Source organism: Lolium perenne, chromosome 5 (assembly GCF_019359855.2).
Source record: "Lolium perenne isolate Kyuss_39 chromosome 5, Kyuss_2.0, whole genome shotgun sequence".
NCBI classification, from domain to species: domain Eukaryota; kingdom Viridiplantae; phylum Streptophyta; class Magnoliopsida; order Poales; family Poaceae; genus Lolium; species Lolium perenne.
Genome location: NC_067248.2, coordinates 243,978,477 through 244,000,998, shown reverse-complemented (window position 1 = coordinate 244,000,998; position 22,522 = coordinate 243,978,477). Strand labels below are relative to the sequence as shown.

Here is a 22,522-nt window from a genome sequence, read left to right as displayed (position 1 = left end):
ACTTCATCAAATTGAAGTTTGTATACCTATCTAATATTCCACGGACCAGCAAAACTCTTGGTTGTATCTTGTATACACCTTTAATACATACTTCTGTTAAGTAATGTATTTTGCCATCCTACTAGAATAATCCATATAGACTATAAGCATTTCTACGGAAGATCTAATCTTATCGTAGTCAACTCTTTGAACTTTGTCGTAAACAATTTTTCGACAAGTCGAGCTTCTTCAAGGATATTTCATCCAAGTCTATAGATCCATTTACTTTCAAAAAGTATTCATCTATTATGGATTTCATGGCGCATGGCCATTTTAACGGAGTCAGGGCCCATCATAACTTCTTTGTTTGTAGTTGGTTTATCATTGTTCAAAAACAATTCTTTGTCCACAAATCATTTATTTGATCACAAAGTAAACCATACCTACAAGGTTCAATATGTACTTCGATCTCCATGACTAAAACACTTTGTAGTCATGGGAGCCATGATCGTTGTGGCCGCTTCCGAAACTAATTCTGATGCTGCGCTACACTGATCATTATGCTCAGGTTCATAAACCTTATCAAATTATATTGTCCTCCCACTCAAATACTTTACTAGAAACAATTTCTCGGAAATAAGAAACATTGACAAACACTTTTGTCTTTGTCTCGTGGGAAGAATTCCCAATCAAATCTCTGGGATAACCAACAAAGACATTCAGCCGATTTTGGTTGTAAACTTATTTACTTATGCTATGCATACCAAAATTTAAGAAAAGACTATCAGGTTTCTTACCTATGCCATAACTCGTATGGTGTCATTTCAACGGATCATGATGATGCTCTATTTAGTGTAAAAGCGGTAGTCACTAAAGCATAATCCACAAAAATATAATGGCGTCATAAAATTTTATCTCATCATTAATCCAACAAGGTTTGGATACATATCTTGGATACTATATCATCATTATGATACTCCAAGAAATGTGAGTTGTTGAACAATTTCATAACTCTCTTAGATGTTCGCTAAAACTCGTAATTCAAATATTTCCACCATGATCCAATCATAGATATTTGACTTTTCTATTACGATGATTTCCACTTCATGCTGAAATTTATTTGAATCCATTCAAATGTTTCAAACTTCTTCCTTATTGAATATATCCACATATATATACTCAATTCATTGTTGAAAGTTTTCATGAAGTAGAAGAATCTCCCGCACACAACTATGCCCAGTGAACCACATACATCCTCATGTATTTTTCCACTAAGTTAGTTGCCCGTTCAACTTTTGGCCTATGAACGGTATTTATATCATTCCCTTTAGAAAAGATTTGCAAGCGCCAAACGATTCAAAAATCAAATGACTCCAAAAATCCATTTGCATGGAGTTCCTTCATGCGTTCCTTTCTAACATGACCTAAATGGCGGTTCCACAAATAAGTGGAATTCAAATCATTTGCCTTATGGCATTTTAGCGTCAGTGTTATGTATGTGTGTTTCACCATTAAGATTTATAATAACTTATCCATCGTACATGGAGTAATGTCATAATTTGAACAACTCATTGTTTTCATTTGACCAGAGCAAAATAACAATTATTAAGTTCTTTATTATAAATTCTAAGGGCTAGATAGAATGCCAACGACGAACATAATAACACTTTATTTTTGTTCCAGACGTGCATTCTTATCATATTCCTTGTTAGTCACTTAGGCCATTGTATTCTTGTATTGCGTTGTTTTGTATGACACTTCATACCAACCAATATGGTACAAATACCCAAGAATTTCATTGTGTGACCTAACTAGGAATACAACCATAACATGTATATCATTTATATACACCTGAGCTAGACTTTCTAGTCTTTTCTTTTCTCTCTGCCAAAATATCTTTTGTAATTTCTCTTTTAGCTTTCCTCATTATTCAGAAAACACTTCATCTTCAATAACTTCTAGGTTTGTTGGTCAAATACCAATAACCTCGAGGTTCTTACTTTGAATTTGATCATCATATGACAAGTGTTCTAGATTTCACTATTAGTAACTTTGTAATACGATGAACAATTTCACTCATAATTTTATCCATCAATTCATGATGACTTTCTGAGACCATGTCTGTACATGCTAGGCTCATAAAGTTTAACCTTAGTATTCGCATGTGCAAATCTGGCTTGCACCCGTTGTATGCACACGTAGAATCTATAACACCCGATCATCACGTGATGCTTCGATACGACGAGTCTTAGCAACGGTGCATACTAAGGATAATAATTTCATGGATATGCGAATATTGTTAGTGCCCCAATAGTTGGAGGATTGGGACGCCTTGCATCTTCAACCTTCGTACATTCCCATAAAACTTATGAGTTTATGTAGTCTCACCAAATTATATTCTATCATCTTGTAATAAGGTCTTAGATATCACATATATCTCATACCTTGATTATTTCTGAAAACTAAATTTTCAGCTCCTTACTTTTCAAACAGATTTGAAACGAAGACAAGATAACTTTAGGTACTAATTGAAACCATAGCTCTTTGAATCAACAATGTGAGGTTTACTAAAAGTTTGCAATATGACTTAATCAATTCTTGATTCTTAACAATACGGTACCAATCCGTAAAGTTTCTTGTCAGATTTTAACAGTATTTCTATCTCAATTACAAGACTAGCGCATAGTAGTAAACGGATGCCAAAACTACAAAATTAATTCAAAATACTACTCAGACTAAGTTTATGATAATTAGTTCATGTTTTAATCTAATTACTAATGAACTCCCACTTAATACAACATCCCTCATAGTTGTTAAGTGGTACACGATCCAAATTCACTACACCAAAACCGATCATCACGTGAGATGATGTAGCTTCAATGGTGAACATCAACATGTTGATCATATCATCCATATGACTCGTGTTCAACCTTTCGGTTTCCGTTGTCCCGAGGCCATGTCTGTACATGCTAGGCTCGTCAAGCAAACCCAAGTATTCCGCGTGTGCAACATTGCTTACACCCGTTGTATGTGAACGTTGAGTCTATCACATCCGATCATCACGAGATGCTTCGAAACGACGAACTGTACAACGGTGCATACGAGGGGAGAACACTTTATTATCTTGATATTAATGTGAGGGATCATCTTATAATGCTACCGTCGCGATCTAAGCAAAATAAGATGCATAAAGGATTAACATCACATGCAGTTCATATGTGATATGATATGGCCCTTTTGTCTTTGCGCTTTTGATCTTCATCTCCAAAGCACGGACATGATCTCCATCATCTTCGGGCATGATCTCCATCATCGTCGGCGTAGCGTCAAGGTCCATGGCGCCGTCTTCATGGTTGTTCACCTCATGTAGCAACTATTACAACTACTTTGAAATACTACTCAACATGAAATTTAAAGACAACCATAAGGCTCCTGCCGGTTGCCACAATACAATAATGATCATCTCATACATATTCATCATCATATTATGGCCATATCACATCACCAAACCCTGCAAAAACAAGTTAGACGTCTCTAATTTGGTTTGCATATTTTACGTGGTTTAGGGTTTTCGAGAGAGATCTAATCTACCTACGAACATGAACCACAACGTTGATACTAATGTTGTCAATAGAAGAGTAAATTGAATCTTCACTATAGTAGGAGAGACAGACACCCGCAAAGCCTCTTATGCAATACAAGTTGCATGTCGAACGAGGAACAAGTCTCATGAACGCGGTCATGTAAAGTTAGTCCGAGCCGCTTCATCCCACTATGCCACAAAGATGCAAAGTACTCAAACTAAAGATAACAAGAGCATCAACGCCCACAAACCATTGTGTTCTACTCGTGCAACCATCTATGCATAGACACGGCTCTGATACCACTGTAGGATAACGTTGCATAGAAAACAAAAAATTTCCTACCGCGAACACGAAATCCAAGCCAAGATGCAATCTAGAAGACGGTAGCAACGAGGGGATTATCGAGTCTCACCCTTGAAGAGATTCCAAAGCCTACAAGATGAGGCTCTTGTTGCTGCGGTAGATGTTCACTTGCCACTTGCAAAAGCGCGTAGAAGATCTTGATCACGATCGGTTCCGGCGCCACGAACGGGCAGCACCTCCGTACTCGGTCACACGTTCGGTTGTTGATGAAGACGACGTCCACCTCCCCGTTCCAGCGGGCAGCGGAAGTAGTAGCTCCTCTTGAATCCGACAGCACGACGGCGTGGTGTTGGTGGTGGTGGAGAAATCCGGCGGAGCTTCGCTAAGCGTGCGGGAAGTGGAGGAGCGGGGCGGCTAGGGTTTGGGAGGGGGTGGCCGGCCACTCTAAGGGGGTTGGCCAGGCTGTGGTCTTGGGGTGGCCGGCCCCCTCCCCTTGGCCCCTCATTATATAGGTGGATCCCCAAGAGTTGGTCTCCAAGTCTTCGAATAAGACCCGAACCAAAAACCTTCCATATGGTGGGGAAACCTAGCCAAGCTAGGACTCCCACTAGAGGTGGGAGTTCCACCTCCCATATGGGGGGGTGGCCGGCCCCCTAAGGGGGAGTCCACTTGGGACTCCTCCCCCACTAGGGCTGGCCGGCCATGGAGGTGGAGTCCCATGTGGACTCCACCTTCCTTGGTGGTTTCTTCCGGACTTTTCTAGAACCTTCTAGAACCTTCCATAGAACCTTCCGCGTCAATTTTATTCACATAAAATGACATCCTATATATGAATCTTATTCTCCGGACCATTCCGGAACTCCTCGTGATGTCCGGGATCTCATCCGGGACTCCGAATAAATATTCGAACTCCATTCCATATTCAAGTTCTACCATTTCAACATCCAACTTTAAGTGTGTCACCCTACGGTTCGCGAACTATGCGGACATGGTTGAGTACTCACTCCGACCAATAACCAATAGCGGGATCTGGAGATCCATAATGGCTCCCACATATTCAACGATGACTTTAGTGATCGAATGAACCATTCACATACGATACCAATTCCCTTTGTCACGCGATATTTTACTTGTCCGAGGTTTGATCTTCGGTATCACTCTATACCTTGTTCAACCTCGTCTCCTGACAAGTACTCTTTACTCGTACCGTGGTATGTGGTCTCTTATGAACTTATTCATATGCTTGCAAGACATTAGACGACATTCCACCGAGAGGGCCCAGAGTATATCTATCCGTCATCGGGATGGACAAATCCCACTGTTGATCCATATGCCTCAACTCATACTTTCCGGATACTTAATCCCACCTTTATAACCACCCATTTACGCAGTGGCGTTTGATGTAATCAAAGTACCTTTCCGGTATAAGTGATTTACATGATCTCATGGTCATAAGGACTAGGTAACTATGTATTGAAAGCTTATAGCAAATAACTTAATGACGAGATCTTATGCTACGCTTAATTGGGTGTGTCCATTACATCATTCATATAATGATATAACCTTGTTATTAATAACATCCAATGTTCATGATTATGAAACTAATCATCCATTAATCAACAAGCTAGTTTAAGAGGCATACTAGGGACTTCTTGTTGTCTACATATCACACATGTACTAATGTTTCGGTTAATACAATTATAGCATGATATATAAACATTTATCATAAACATAAAGATATAAATAATAACCACTTTATTATTGCCTCTAGGGCATATCTCCTTCAAGGACAAATGTTGATCCTAATAATGTTCCGTTAGCTTCATTGGTTGCACAAGAAGAACATGTTGATGTAAACTTCATTAAAAATAATAATTTCAACAACAATGCTTACCGGAACAATTCTAGTAACAACTATAGGCCATATCCTTATAATAATGACAACGGCTATGGTAATTCTTATGGGAATTCTTACAACAATAATAGGAACACACCCCCTGGACTTGAAGCCATGCTTAAAGAATTTATTAGTACACAAACCGCTTTTAACAAATCTGTTGAAGAAAAGCTTGGGAAAATTGATATACTTGCTTCTAAAGTCGATAGTCTTGTTGCTGATGTTGATCTTTTGAAATCGAAAGTTATGCCTAATGAAAATCATCATAATAAAATTACTACTACAGAAAATGCCATTCAAGTTAGAATTAATGAGAATATAAGATTGATGGCCGAATTGCGTGCTAGGTGGGAAAGAGAAGAAAATGAAAAAGAAGAGAATATAGCTAAAGTTTGGACTATTACCACCACTAGTAATGCTAATGCTACACAAGTTGCTGCACCTCCTACTAATAATAATAAAATAATTGGTGTTAGCAATGTTTCCGCTTCTAATGCAAAGCGCGAGAAACTGCCTAAAACTGCTAAAACTGCTGAAACTGCCTGTGATAAAACTGCTGAAATTTTTTCCAACATTGGGGATGATGATCTCATTGCTTTAGATTATAATGGTTTTAATTTTGATGATTGCCACATCTCTGAAGTTATAAAGTTCTTACAAAAACTTGCTAAAATTCCTAATGCTAGTGCTATAAATTTGGCTTTCACAAAACATATTACAAATGCTCTCATAAAAGCTAGAGAAGAGAAACTAGAGCGCGAAGCCTCTATTCCTAGAAAGCTAGAGGATGGTTGGGAGCCCATCATTAAGATGAAGGTCAATGATTTTGATTGTAATGCTTTATGTGATCTTGGTGCAAGTATTTCTGTTATGCCAAAGAAAATTTATAATATGCTTAACTTGCCACCGCTGAAAAATTGTTATTTGGATGTTAATCTCGCTGATCATTCTACAAAGAAACCTTTGGGGAAAGTTGATAATGTTCGCATTACCGTTAACAATAACCTTGTCCCCGTTGATTTTGTTGTCTTGGATATTGAATGCAATGCATCTTGTCCCATTATATTGGGAAGACCTTTTCTTCGAACTGTTGGTGCTATCATTGATATGAAGGAAGGTAATATTAAATATCAATTTCCTCTCAAGAAAGGTATGGAACACTTCCCTAGAAAGAGAATGAAGTTACCTTTTGATTCTATTATTAGAACAAATTATGATGTTGACACTTCGTCTCTTGATAACACTTGATACACACTTTCTGCGCCTAGCTGAAAGGCGTTAAAGAAAAGCGCTTATGGGAGACAACCCATGTTTTTACTACAGTACTTTATTTTATATTTGTGTCTTGGAAGTTGTTTACTACTGTAGCAACCTCTCCTTATCTTAGTTTAGTGTTTTGTTGTGCCAAGTAAAGTCGTTGATAGTAAAGTTCATGCTAGATTTGGATTACTGCGCAGAAACAGATTTCTTTGTTGTCACGAATCTGGGAAAAATTCTCTGTAGGTAACTCAGAAAATTATTCCAATTTACGTGAGTGATCCTCAGATATGTACGCAATTTTCATTCAATTTGAGCATTTTCATTTGAGCAAGTCTGGTGCCTCAATAAAATTCGTCAATACGAACTGTTCTGTTTTGACAGATTCTGCCTTTTATTTCGCATTGCCTGTTTTGTTATGTTCGATGAATATTTCGATTTCATTGACTTTCAGTAGCTTTGTGCAATGTCCAGAAGTGTTAAGAATGATTATGTCATCTCTGAACATGTATATTTTGATTGTGCACTAACCCTCTAATGAGTTGTTCTAAGTTTGGTGTGGAGGAAGTTTTCAAGGATCAAGAGAGGGAGATGATACAACATGATCAAGGAGAGTGAAAGCTCTAAGCTTGGGGATGCCCCGGTGGTTCACCCCTGCATATATTAAGAATACTCAAGCGTCTAAGCTTGGGGATGCCCAAGGCATCCCCTTCTTCATCGACAACATTATCAGGTTCCTCCCCTGAAACTATATTTTTATTCCATCACATCTTATGTGCTTTTCTTGGAGCGTCGGTTTGTTTTTGTTTTTGTTTTGTTTGAATAAAATGGATCCTAGCATTCATTGTATGGGAGAGAGACACGCTCCGCTGTAGCATATGGACAAGTATGTCCTTAGGCTCTACTCATAGTATTCATGGCGAAGTTTCTTCTTCGTTAAATTGTTATATGGTTGGAATTGGAAAATGATACATGTAGTAATTTGCTAAAATGTCTTGGATAATGTGATACTTGGCAATTGTTGTGCTCATGTTTAAGCTCTTGCATTATATATTTTGCACCCATTAATGAAGAAATACATAGAGCATGCTAAAATTTGGTTTGCATATTTGGTCTCTCTAAGGTCTAGATAATTTCTAGTATTGAGTTTGAACAACAAGGAAGATGGTGTAGAGTCTTATAATGTTTACAATATGTCTTTTATGTGAGTTTTGCTGCACCGGTTCATCCTTGTGTTTGTTTCAAATAACCTTGCTAGCCTAAACCTTGTATCGAGAGGGAATACTTCTCATGCATCCAAAATACTTGAGCCAACCACTATGCCATTTGTGTCCACCATACCTACCTACTACATGGTATTTCTCCGCCATTCCAAAGTAAATTGCTTGAGTGCTACCTTTAAATTTCAATTCTCCACCTTTACAATATATAGCTCATGGGACAAATAGCTTAAAAACTATTGTGGTATTGAATATGTACTTATGCACTTTATCTCTTATTAAGTTGGTCGTTGTGCGATAACCATGTTCCTGGGGACGCCATCAACTACTCTTTGTTGAATATCATGTGAGTTGCTATGCATGTTCGTCTTGTCTGAAGTAAGGGAGATCTACCACCTTATGGTTAGAGCGCGCATATTGTTAGAGAAGAACATTGGGCCGCTAACTAAAGCCATGATCCATGGTGGAAGTTTCAGTTTTGGACAAATATCCTCAATCTCATATGAGAAAATTAATTGTTGCTACATGCTTATGCATAAAAGAGGAGTCCATTATCTCTATGTTGTCCCGGTATGGATGTCTAAGTTGAGAATAATCAATAGCGAGAAATCCAATGCGAGCTTTCTCCTTAGACCTTTGTACAGGCGGCATAGAGGTACCCCTTTGTGACACTTGGTTAAAACATGTGCATTGCGATAATCCCGGTAGTCCAAGCTAATTAGGACAAGGTGCGGGCACTATTAGTATACTATGCATGAGGCTTGCAACTTGTAAGATATAATTTACATGATACATATGCTTTATTACTACCGTTGACAAAATTGTTTCTTGTTTTCAAAATCAAAGCTCTAGCACAAATATAGCAATCGATGCTTTCCTCTTTGAAGGACCATTCTTTTACTTTTATGTTGAGTCAGTTCACCTATTTCTCTCCATCTCAAGAAACAAACACTTGTGTGAACTGTGCATTGATTCCTACATACTTGCATATTGCACTTGTTATATTACTCTATGTTGACAATATCCATGAGATATACATGTTATAAGTTGAAAGCAACCGCTGAAACTTCATCTTCCTTTGTGTTGCTTCAATGCCTTTACTTTGAATTATTGCTTTATGAGTTAACTCTTATGCAAGACTTATTGATGCTTGTCTTGAAGTACTATTCATGAAAAGTCTTTGCTATATGATTCATTTGTTTACTCATGTCATTTACCATCGTTTTGATCGCTGCATTCACTACATATGCTTACAAATAGTATGATCAAGGTTATGATGGCATGTCACTCCAGAAATTATCTTTGTTTATCGTTTACCTGCTCGGGACGAGCAGGAACTAAGCTTGGGGATGCTGATACGTCTCCGACGTATCGATAATTTCTTATGTTCCATGCCACATTATTGATGATATCTACATGTTTTATGCACACTTTATGTCATATTCGTGCATTTTCTGGAACTAACCTATTAACAAGATGCCGAAGTGCCAGTTGCTGTTTTCTGCTGTTTTTTGTTTCAGAAATCCTAGTAAGGAAATATTCTCGGAATTGGACGAAATCAACGCCCAGGGTCCTATTTTGCCACGAAGCTTCCAGAAGACCGAAGAGTCAACGAAGTGGGGCCACGAGGTGGCCAAACCATAGGGCGGCGCGGCCCAAGCCCTGGCCGCGCCGACCTATGGTGTGGGCCCCTCGTGACGCCCCTTGACCTGCCCTTCCGCCTACAAATATCCTTCGTCGCGAAACCCCCAGTACCGAGAGCCACGATACGGAAAACCTTCCAGAGACGCCGCCGCCGCCAATCCCATCTCGGGGGATTTAGGAGATCGCCTCCGGCACCCTGCCGGAGAGGGGAATCATCTCCCGGAGGACTCTACGCCGCCATGGTCGCCTCCGGAGTGATGAGTGAGTAGTCTACCCCTGGACTATGGGTCCATAGCAGTAGCTAGATGGTTGTCTTCTCCCCATTGTGCTTAATTGTCGGGTCTTGTGAGCTGCCGAACATGATCAAGATCATCTACCTGTAATTCTATATGTTGTGTTTGTTGGGATCCGATGAATAGAGAATACTTGTTATGTTGATTATCAATTTATATCTATGTGTTGTTTATGATCTTGCATGCTCTCCGTTATTAGTAGAGGCTCTGGCCAAGTTTTTGCTATTAACTCAAAGAGGGAGTATTTATGCTCGATAGTGGGTTCATGTCTCCGTGAATCTGGGGAAGTGACAGAAATCTCTAAGATTATGGATGTGCTGTTGCCACTAGGGATAAAACATTGGTGCTATGTTCGAGGATGTAGTTACTGATTACATTACGCGCAATACTTAATGCAATTGTCTGTTGTTAGAAACTTAATACTGGAGGGGGTTCGGATGATAACCTGAAGGTGGACTTTTTAGGCATAGATGCATGCTGGATAGCGGTCTATGTACTTTGTCGTAATGCCCAATTAAATCTCACTATACTCATCATAATATGTATGTGCATGGTCATGCCCTCTCTATTTGTCAATTGCCCAACTGTAATTTGTTCACCCAACATGCTGTTTATCTTATGGGAGAGACACCTCTAGTGAACTGTGGACCCCGGTCCAATTCTCTTTACTGAAATACAATCTACTGCAATACTGTTCTACTGTTTTCTGCAAATAATCATCATCCACACTATACATCTAATCCTTTGTTACAGCAAGCCGGTGAGATTGACAACCTCACTGTTTCGTTGGGGCAAAGTACTTGGTTTGTGTTGTGCAGGTTCCACGTTGGCGCCGGAATCCCTGGTGTTGCGCCGCACTACATCTCGCCGCCATCAACCTTCAACGTGCTTCTTGACTCCTACTGGTTCGATAAACCTTGGTTTCTAACTGAGGGAAACTTACTGTTGTACGCATCACACCTTCCACTTGGGGTTCCCAACGGTCGCGTGCTGTACGCGTGTCAATGGGGTTGAAGCCGGGGAGACACTATTGCACGAGAAGCCCCCACCACCATCTGAGCGTCGCTCCTACAAATAAAAACCCTAAATACGAGGAAGGAAGCCCCCAAAACTGGGAAACTGAGCCCTCTCACCGACGAGAGCCGTGATCCGCTGCGCCTCCATGGCCCTAAGGCTACAGAGAGGGCCATTTCGGAGGCGGCCGCCGATGGGTGGCAGAGGAAACCTAAACACGTGAGAAACCCCTCACGAGCAAAGGGGTAAACAGCGCACTGCTATGAGTATGTCTCCGATTATACATTCATATGTATGCAAAAGGCTAACCCTACGAGCGATATGCTTGATGAGCAACCCAAACCAACAAACAATACATAATTGTCAAAAAAGCTAACCCTAGATAACCTAATCCTAACCAGTTACTACGGGGGATCTCTACGATGCGATAGCGGCACCGACGACCGTCATCGTCGTTGTAGTCGACGGCGATGAAGCCCTGGTGCTAGGCTTCGCCTACAATGGAGCAACGCTGGGCCTCAGCGAAATCTGCCTCCACCTGCTTGGTCTTGCCATGGCGGCGCTTGACACATTCCCACATGTCGAAAACCATGTTGGTGAGGGAACAACAACCACGCCACATGTATGTCCTGGTCCTACTCCACATCGACGGTGAGGTCGCCCCGCAACTGGAACCACTTGCAGCTTTTGCGGCACCGAGGGGAAGGTCATTCTGCGGACCGCGTGCATCAGCGTGGCCCGGGCCCTGCCCATGCGGGTGAGGATGCATAGCGGTGGCCGGTGGGTGACGGCGCCGCGGCGGCCCGCAACTTCCAATGTGCAAGCCCAACGATCGGTGCAGGATGGCACAGAGTGGCCCGCGGCTGACGATGCGCCGCGGTGCGGTGAGGTGAGGCGGAAAACCCGCCAGGGTTCAACGAATTGACTGACCACATTTTGCTGGCTCATTGATCCAATTGTGATTTAGTGGGGGTGGTTGGATTTGGCTGGAGCAAGAAGTGGTGGGCGGCGAAAACGTTGGTGGATCAGAGTACTTAAAATGTATGATGTGACTTGCCGCATCGGCCCCCTAGAAACTATAAATATAGAGGCCACAGGAGGGATGGTGTCTGTCGGGGGCAGGGGGGTTTAGGGTTAATCGAAATTTGTTGTTGCGGGTCAATTAAACCTCGATACAGTGTCCATCCGGATCTTCTTTTCTTTTTAGCAGAAACAAAATATCAGCCCAGATTTGACGGTTTGTGCCGATAGGGAGTATCTGCTAGGCGAGCACACATGAAGTACGATCAGCATTTGTTCTCGCAATGGTATCGAATATGGAATTGATGCGTGGCATTAAAAAAACACAACATAGGAAATCTATTCATGATTCTTGTAACTCTTCCAGGTTCACACGCGTGGAGGGTTTTCAGCGAAGCAACGGCAAAACTCCAGCCTGATTGACTCCACCGTCTCAGCCAATGAAGGCCCGAAGAGGCGTATTCTTTGTTTCCCGCGTTCATTGGCGCTGAGACAGAAATCTCCGCTGATTATGTGAAACAACATTGTTTGTTTGTATAACAATTGTTTAGTTGCTCTCCACATGTACCATGGTAAATCTCCGCTGATTATGACGGTGAGCACCATATTATGTCCTAGCTAGCATGGGCGGTGCATCCATGATCCATCTTCAATCGTTTCGCTGCCTTCTTCTGGAACAATAATATTAATAATGTATCGGAAAATATCAAAACGAACCCAGTAAAAGGTATTATGTATATTCCCTCGTGACTCATGGCTGGAAAGATAACGTAGCTTTCGAAGATGTGGCCAATCACTTTAACCCTTCCGAAGATGTGGCCTAGATCGATCGGCTCAATCTGGTGGTATGCCCATCCATTTGGTTAATTATAGCAACGGGAGCCTCGGATTTTCTTCCTCTTTCATGTGTCGAACTCAATGTTGCTACGCGCGAGATGTCGGATTCTCAGCTGGGTGTGACTATGCATGCAAGCAGCCGCGGTGTGGTCTCGATCCAACCTTCCTCCTAAATCGTATGGCCAAGAGGAAAAGATGCCTAGATGTGCTGACATGTCACCTTAGTTTGAGATATCTTGGAAGTGTGCTACTGTAGTAGTGTAGTGTGGTGCTAGCCAAAGGAGATTAATGTCGCCTTCCCCCGTGTGTGGTCACTGTCGTTTTAAGGGGATGCGCCAACGGGGTGGATGGGCAAAACCCTAGCAAGCACACCCATGGCGGACTGTAGTTGTGCCTGGATCTACCTGAGCGAGTTGGAGCACGTGCGCTTCCCGTTTGACCCCCACTTGGCCGAGCTCTCCATGAGGAGGTAGAGAAGACCGCCACATATGCCAAGATTGAGGCGCGCGAGAAGAGACATGGGCCGTACGTTGAGGGGATGTGGGTGGCAGCAAAGGCCGCAGAGCTCGAGGCCGTCGCCGCTGTACAAGCCGAGGCGAGTAAGGCTGCGGAAGCATCAACGAAAGAGATGCTGGCTCAGGAGGCGGCGTTGAGATTGCAAACCGACGCAGACCTGATGGAGGCCTCGACATTGTTTTTCGGGGCAGGGGCGGTGCTAGCAGAGGCGCGTGCATCGCTAGCGGAGGTTGCACATAGCAACAGCCTGCACCCAAAGCGTGGGTGGACACGGACCTCGACAACATCGATGATGCCCACAATGATGCCAACGTGCCAGACGTCACCGACGAGCAGCGGCACTGCTGGCATTGTTCGAGACTGCCTAGCACGAAGAGGCCACCTGCCAACTCATGGACATCGAGCATCGAGCGGTAGGCCCTGGCGGACATGCACACAGTCGTCCAGGTCTCTTCGGTGGTGGTCCACCATGCAGCGGGCGAGGCAATGGTGAAGGCGAGGTAGAGGTGGACTCGGAGAACCACAAGATGGAGGAGTCGGTGTCGAGGGACAAAGCTCGTTGGATCACCAACATGGACATGGTACGGCAGCGAGGCAAGGAGGAGTGGGAGAGAGCCCGCTAAGAGGCCAATACGCCGGGCTTCATTGTACCGAGTAGGCTCTAGAGTCGCCGTGATACCTTCGAGCGGCGCCAGGTGAAGGAAGTGGTGCTATGGGGTACACGCGAGAGACACACGACTGCAAGTAGCCCCGACCATGGTAGGGTGCGCGACGACGAGTAGATATGGCCATCTTAGTTTAGGTTCGACCCTCCGTGTAAAGATGGTTAATTTTGGCAATACATAATAAAAAAAACTTCTAACTGTTTTTTTTTTTCTCCATGACTTGCGGGCCTAGGTTGGACGCATGAGCTGTCCGTGGCATGTTCGCGTCAACGCTTTCCCAGCCCAATATTGGGCTAGGAACGGTCCGCGCCCTTGGCATGTTTACGGCAAACCATTGGGTTAGATTTTCCATGCCCCCTCTCCCAGCGGATCAAAACGGAGCCTCAATTTGTTTGGTGGGCTCGGTAGAGATGCCCTAAGCTGAGTGTACGAACATTGGTCAATCTCCCTTTTCCACGTCGGACGTCCCACACGGCATCCCCCCATCAACATTTGCTTTCAAGTCAGCCGAGAGTGCCATGTCACTTGACTAGGGTCGGTTCAATGTCAAGTAAGGCCGTGAAGTTAGTATACATAGCCCCAGCAAAAATGTCAGGAGCATGCGATGAAAAGCAATAATATGATTGAGGATTTCATGGTCAAAACTGCATGGTGGTAGCTTGACTCCAGGTTAACCATTCACTCCGTAACCAATATGTGGTTTTGAAATAAAGAAAATACTTTTGGTACCTTGGCGATATGGTGGTTTGTATTGAGAGACCGTAAAAAGATACCCGAAGAAGAATATATAGTGGTCCCAAGTCCACAAAGGATTTGTACACGTACGGAAGTGAGATTGGCCAAAAAAAAAAAACTTGGCAACATAAAATCTTCTATACCTAATAATAAAGGAGCTAACATTTCCTTGGTTTGGTCCGTCATTGTGCGCTTTCGTCCAACAATAAAGGCGCTTTCTTCCCCCGCTAATCCGTGCAGAGTTAGGCTGGGAACTGATCGATCGACCCTCCTCAAATAGGCAACGATCGTACTGTATGACAAGTCCTCAAACTAGGCCGTCTCGTCAATCCCTGGATTCGCCTACTACAACAAAGACCTAGGACAAGGACCACGTCGGTCTGCGGCCACGCCCGCGGCGGTTTGCCATGGCCGGCGACAAGGTTGTTTAAAGATTGGTGTGGTTTCGTCTTCGTCCGCATGTGCATCCGCTTTGTCCAATCCAAATCGATCGCTTTGTTGGTTTACAACGCGTTCATCGCTTCGTTTGTTTGCATCGTAGATGAAAACAACTCCATGTGAATCACGAGTTCACGACACCGCGCGTGACATCGAGTATAGAAGAGATCGATCGTGGAAGAGACCTACCAGCAATGACTTACAACATTGGACGAAGAAGACCACCGGCCGCCGATGGCGGCTACACCGTCGTTGCCGCCTACTCCAAGACCGCCTGGGAGGCTGGCCGTGCGTGGCCATGTGCGTGCCCATCTTTTCTTTGCCTGCACGCCGGTGTGTATGCCTTCCGTACTCCCGTTCCGACCCCGCCGTTGGCGCTCACCGGTAGTCCGCCGTGCACGCGGCCACGCGCAAGGGCACAGTTGGAACACACCTAAGTCAACTTGATCGATCTTTGCATGTTTGATGAAGCTAGATCTGAATATGGCCGTATCAGGAGCAAATTTGATTAGCGGACGACTCCTGTCAGCCGGCTTGGGCGGAAGCTCATCGTCCTCCCCGAGCGGAAACCACGGCGTTGCCGCAAATGCGTCCCGGTCCGACTGATCCATGTCTCCTTCTCCAAGATGTCGCCAGCACTGCCATGCGGGTCATGGCCTGCCTCACAGCCACGCGCTGCGCCGCTGCGGCGTTTCCCAGGCAGAACAGCTTCAGCGGATCCATGTTGCTACGAGTAAGCTTGCACCACAGATTATTTAGCGACATCCTGCTAGCTTCCTACAAGAGTACCAGATCAATCAGGCCAGTTTATGCTTTGCTGAATATGTGTTGCTTTGGGTAATCTTACACACCAAATTAATTAGCTCATCCAGCTAGCTCAGTACAGGAGCACTAGATAAATTGATGGATCAATCAGGCCAGCTAGCATACAATTTTCTGCTATGCTCATGTTTGCTTTGACCAAAAGCACATGTCAGTCGTGAACCGTTCACGAGCGTTTCATGCCGATCCAGCTCTTGCAAGTCCACCTTGCCGGGATCGTCTACTCCAGGTATAGCTCGCATCCTCCTTTCATTATTTTTGTTTCCATCTAGCCATTTAGTGATTGGCAAGTTTGACATGCAGTTTTCACTAAAGAGTTGGTTTTCCTGTATGTGCATGGAGGTTGATTAACCTCGTGTGTTTGTTGCTACCAAGTACCTGGACGGCAGGCGCAGTCGACCGCCATCTCCAGCGATCGACGCGGAGGCCTAATCACCTTTAGGAAGTGCCGTACCTGTACTATATAAAGATTTTCTGGGATATTTTTTGGCAGACTGCAATCCTTTTTTGCGCTTCAAAATCATTGAGGTGAGAGTCTACATAATAGGCGTTGCATGGATCGTGGTATCTGCGCAACTTAGAGCTCAGCTGGTTTGTTGTTATTTCAGCAAACAAATACTCAAGGATCACAGTACGTAGTGCTATATAAAAGATGCAAGCAGGAGAGAACAACGCTTATTTGAAATCAACGTGATTCCTGAACTATCGATATTCAGAGCTACAACAAAAATTATTCCGTTTATGCATCGCTTTAGCTGGTATAACCTATCTTTGGAGTGCGTCATTTTTTTTCCAATCTGCTTTCTGTACTTGCAATTGTTATGGGGACTTGCAACCTAGACCTGACGTGTGTTCAATATTTGTTTGGAAACTGATTTTGCTCACTAAATAGTTGCAGGTGAAGACAGGTGTTCCCCAAGATAGAGCGGCGTACGGTGCGGCAAATTGGGGACTTGAGTTGGGCGGGGTGGGTTGAAGGTCACCAGGACCTCGATCAAGGGCGACACAAGGTGCAAACCGCTGGTGCCCTCAACCAGGACAGGGTGTTGTGCATGCCGACGGTCCCCGGGCTAGGCAGCGCGAGGCCTAGGCTGATGGGTCTTCCAGCAAAACGCTGCGCAGAGGATTTCAAGGAAGGAGATGGCAGGGCGGCACTTCGTTGCCAAGGAGAAGAAAAAGGGCGAAGCCATAGCAGCGACGCATCGGAGCAAGAAAAAGGGAGAAGCCATAGCAGCGACGCCTCGGAGCTCAGGTAAATAATCCGTAGCAGCGCACGGGTAATTTTCCTAGTTCTAGATAACAGAAGAATACCTTCCAGCTTCTACACGCGGAAATGTACACGAACAAAGCGTCAGACCGTGGTGACAAAGCAATGTCACTGTACGTCGACGACATAGACTGAGGTAACCATGTCCCATCCTTGATCCGATGTTGCTGTTTGGCATTGCTAGCTGTTTGGTCATGGCCCCAATATGTGGTTTCACATCTATCAAATTAAACACAACTAGTACAATGGTCAAGCACAAAGAACCCTAGTAAACTCTTTCTTTGAGTCGCTGACAAGCGGAGCCCACATGTCAGCAATCACAGAGGATCCATGTAGCCCCAAAAATGACTCTGGATTACTGCAATAACAGTAATACTGAATGAAAGACTTGTAAATCAAAATTGATCACAACGTCAGGGTACACCAACTCACCTCTATTTACTTCTGGCCGACGAGCATAAAACGCGGTATGAAAATAGATAAACTGTCTCTTCGGGCCTCCATGGGCCGAGCAAGTGGAGCCCAATAATAGCTGTTACTCTAGAAATAACGCTGCAAATCCCAAACTTGTCTACCCAGAAGAGCCACCCACCACGCGTCAACCCCAGAGCGCTCCAGGAACGGACGCTTTAGTCCCCACAGCTTTGCGTGGCGACCAGCTGTACCCTCGTTGCTGCCGCGTCACGCAAAACTATAAGTAGGCACACTCCACGCAGGCCACTGAGTTACTCATCGAACACATGAAGCTCAAGCTCAAGCTAAGCAAGCTAACGCACTCCATACTCGAGCTCGTACCTGCACCAAGCGATCTACGACCGGCAATGGACGCGGGCCACGACAACTGGATCAGCACCCCTTCGTCGTCGACGTCCTCACACGAGCACGCGACGGCGCCGTGGTCACCGTCGCCGAAGCGCCCGGCGGGGCGCACCAAGTTTAAGGAGACGCGGCACCCGGTGTACCGCGGCGTGCGGCGCCGCGGCAGTGCCGGTCGGTGGGTGTGCGAGGTGCGCGTCCCCGGCAGGCGCGGCGAGCGGCTCTGGCTCGGTACGCACGTCACCGCCGAGTCCGCGGCGCGCGCGCACGACGCCGCCATGCTCGCGATGCGCGGCAGCTCCGCCGCGTCGTGCCTCAACTTCGCCGACTCCGCCTCGCTGCTCGCCGTGTCATCCGCGGTGTTCGAGTTCGCCGATGTCCGGCGCGCGGCCCTCGCCGCCGTCGCGGATTTCCAGCGCAGGAATGCCGCCAACGGTGCCGCAACCGCTTCCGCTGGCGCCGTCGTGGAGGCAACCTCCAGCGCGTCAGCGCCGTCACCCGGGGACAATGCCGGCTCGTCGGCGACGTCGTCCGAAGCTACGGCCGACGGAATGTTTGAGGTTCCGGCAGCACTGGGCAGCGACATGTTCGAGCTGGACATGTCCGGCGAAATGGACCTGGGCACGTACTACGCTGACCTTGCGGAGGGCCTGCTGCTGGATCCGCCGTCGCCGGCTGCAGGCACCGAGGCGTGCTGGGACTGGGAGAACGGTGATTACGGCGATCACGGCGGAGCGGATGCCGCGCTCTGGAGTTACTACTAGTAACGATCGACGAGAAACCTTGGAACTGGAACGGATCAAAGCTGCTGCCGGCAGTATAATCAAACTGTTAAAACAATATCGAATCTTATGCCAACATAATTTACATGCGAGCAAGAGCACTCTCAAAAGACACACAAAAACAAGGGACAAGAAAAATACGCACCTACTGACGTAAGTGTCGGAGCAACAAATACTACCTCTGTCCAAAAAAAGATGTCGGGCATTTCTTCAGGAACAAGCGCGGAGTGAGACAGGGAGACCCACTCTCGCCGATTCTCTTTGATTTCCTGGTGGATGGCCTGGCAGCGATCATTGCCAAGGCTAATTCCGCTGGCCATGTCAGGGGACTGGTACCACACCTCATCCCAGGGGGGGTGACTCAACTGCAGTACGCAGATGACACCATGATCTTGGTGGAACCCACAGGGGTGGGTATTGCGAATCTGAAGGCCCTGCTCCTATGCTTTGAGAACATGTCGGGTCTGAAGATCAACTTCGACAAGAGCGAGGTGGTGGTCATGGGGGTCTCCAGGACGGCTCAACAACGGGTGGCCAACCTCCTCAATTGTCGCCTGGGCAAGTTTCCGATTAAATATCTGGGATTACCTATTAGTGATCGACCGCTTAGGGTAGCGGACTGGGGTTTCCTCCCCGAGATTGTGGCTCATAGGGTTGAACCTTGGCAGGGGTTGTTCCTTGGGGCGGCGGGGCGCACAGGAACTGACCAACTACTTCTTGTCTAGCCTGCCCTTGTTCGCTATGAGCATGTACCTGCTCCATGACGGCACACACAAGGCTATGGATAGACCGCGCTCACGCTTCTTTTGGGAGGGCGTGGGAGATAAACGCAAGTACCACATGGTGGACTGGGCCACGGTGTGTAAACCCAAGGTGCTGGGGGGCCTAGGGGTGATGAACACTAAATCCATGAATATCGCCCTAATGGTGAAATGGATTTGGAAGCTCTACCAAGGAGCGGAAGGTCTTTGGGCAGACCTGATCGGGGCGAAGTACTGCGGGCAGGGATCTCTATGCGGGAGAGGTTCCGACCCATGGCTCCCGATTCTGGAATGCGATACAAAAGGTAAAATGGCACTTCAAGCAGGGCAAAACATCGGGTTCGGAACGGGAGAAGAACCTACTTACGGATCGACCGTGGACGGGCAGCGGACCACTTAGGGCGAGATTCCCCAGACTCTTTAGCTGCTGTGAGTCGCCTTTCATCACCGTTCATGGAGCAAGGGTGCTCGATGGGGTGCCAGGGGAATGGCGCCTACGCTTCAGGCGACAATTTGGTCTCGCCGAAACTGTGGAATGGGACAACTTGTGCAGGGAGGTACAGGGACTTCCTTTAAGCACGGATGATGACGAGATCTCTTGGGCCTTGGAGCCGTCCGGTATCTACTCCACTAGCTCTATTTATGCTAGGTTGGCGCAGGGGGCGGCGACCGCATCGTTCAAAGATGTGTGGAGAACCAGAGTACCACCAAAGATTAAGGTGTTCCTCTGGCAATTGATCCGGGGGCGGCTGCCCTCGGGGGAGCAGCTTCTTAAGCGGCATGGCCCTTCCAATGGGATGTGTGCGCTTTGCGGGGCCTGGGAGGACTGCAACCACATCTTCTTCACCTGCCCATTAGCAAGACTTATGTGGGCTGGGGTGAGGGAGCTTCTTTCGTGCGACTGGAACCCGGCAGGGGCTGGGGACTTCATTGCACTTTCTCAGGGCTTGTCTAACCCCCTCCGTAGGCTAGCGTGGTTCACCTTTGCGGCTCAATGCTGGACGCTTTGGAACATACGTAATAAGCTAGCCATTGAGGGAAAGCTTATCGGCAACCCGGCTGACATCTTCTACCAACTATCTTTACATATGCAGTGTTGGAGGGTTCTGGTCAGACCGAGGGATAGGGACTTGCTGGACTTGGCGGTGGGCGGCGTCAGGAGGCTCTACGCGCGGACGCGGCCTGAGGCGACATGAGGACGACATCCCAACCCTGATCATCTACGACGACATTGGGGCATGCGAGGGATCCGGGATGTGTGTCTTTGTGTCTTGTTATGTCTTGCGGGGAGGAAATTTGTATGTGTGGGCGTGTCTAAGAACATCGGATATCTGTTATGTGTGCGGTGTGGAGTTGTATCGAACCTTATCATGTGTGTGGCTTTATATATAAAGCTGGGCCGGAGGGCCTTCTATTTAAAAAAAAAAAAAACTTTTTCAAAATTTGGATGTATCTATATACTAAATTGCGTCTAGATACATTTGAATTTTAACTAAGTTGAGACATCCTTTTATGGACGGAGGGAGTATAAAATATGACTATGTCGACGACGTTTACTCGCAAGCAAAAAAAAAAGCGGGAGTTCTAGAAATAGGCGATATTCGTTCTGGTGCGGTAACTATATCAGGTAAACTTCCGGTAAGCTCTTGCGGACAGAGGTGGTCCAAGTACACTAATTAATCCTGTCAACGAAGCTAGTAATCCAGAAGATGTGGCGGAGACCCGTCCAGGTCGCCTGGTTGAAGCTACGATCTCTTTCCGATTTCATGTCGAAGTCCATGTCGCCTGCAGGCGCGGTCGAGCTGTCACTCGCTTCACTCACTCTCAGTGACTCAGTGGTGTGCCCGGCCGTGTGGGCGACTGTGATTGTTGTGACTTGGGTGGAAGCAGCTGCCGCACTCCCACTTGCGACGTCGCTCTCTCGTCCTGCTTCGACGAATCCTATTAGCCACAAATACGCTAACATATGATGGCTCCACTCAGCTAGCAGATATTTTCTTGGCAAAACAAGATCTAGGGCTACTTATAGTGCAAAACTCGCTTTAGCCCTTTTCCACTTCTAGCAACTATAGTGGCCTCCAGTCAATTATGTGTTCAAATTTTTTGGATAAAGGAAATATATTAATATCAAAAAATACTAATTACACATAGCATCTGCAACAACACAACACCTTAATAGCAGTACGGATGCACACAGCTAAAAAAGAGAAAAAAACTAAGAAACAAAACTCCCGCTACAGCATCCCAGACCTAGCAACAGCAATACAAACATCACCAAGACAACACCTGAAATACAGAATCTTCAAAAGCGACGCCTCCAAGAAGGGAACAGTGCACCAGCGCCATCGTCGCCGAACCAAAGATCTTAGAGCATCTCCAGTCGCGTCCCCCAAAGCGTCCCCCAAACGGCGCCGGATTGAGCGTTTGGGTGACGTGTTTCATTCGTGCCGCGTTTGGGGGACATCGCTCCCCAGCCGCGTCCCTCAAACGCCACCCCCAAACACTAAACTACTTTTTTTTGTTTTTTTGCATTTTTATTTTAATAAAGAGAATAAATATTCCACAAACTAATACATAATTGGGAACGTGGTTTACACGAAGACATAATTTGGAAACTGGTTTTCCACAAACTAATACATAGTTTGAACCATGGTTGACACAAATATAAAATA

General features: G+C 45.7%; 1 protein-coding gene across 1 annotated transcript; it reads left to right on the top strand.

Annotated features, from left to right (window-relative positions):
• The first annotated feature begins 18,232 nt into the window (after positions 1 to 18,232).
• LOC127298323 (dehydration-responsive element-binding protein 1H) lies at positions 18,233 to 19,227 on the top strand. Its single transcript, XM_051328211.2, has one exon. The coding sequence runs from the start codon at positions 18,313 to 18,315 to the stop codon at positions 19,069 to 19,071; it is 759 nt and encodes a 252-aa protein (XP_051184171.1). The 5' UTR covers positions 18,233 to 18,312; the 3' UTR covers positions 19,072 to 19,227.
• The last annotated feature ends 3,295 nt before the right edge of the window (positions 19,228 to 22,522 follow it).

What these genes read in the sequence shown, in the direction of transcription:
- LOC127298323 (XM_051328211.2), top strand. Translation starts at nt 18,313, where the DNA reads ATGGACGCGGGCCACGACAACTGGATCAGCACCCCTTCGTCGTCGACG.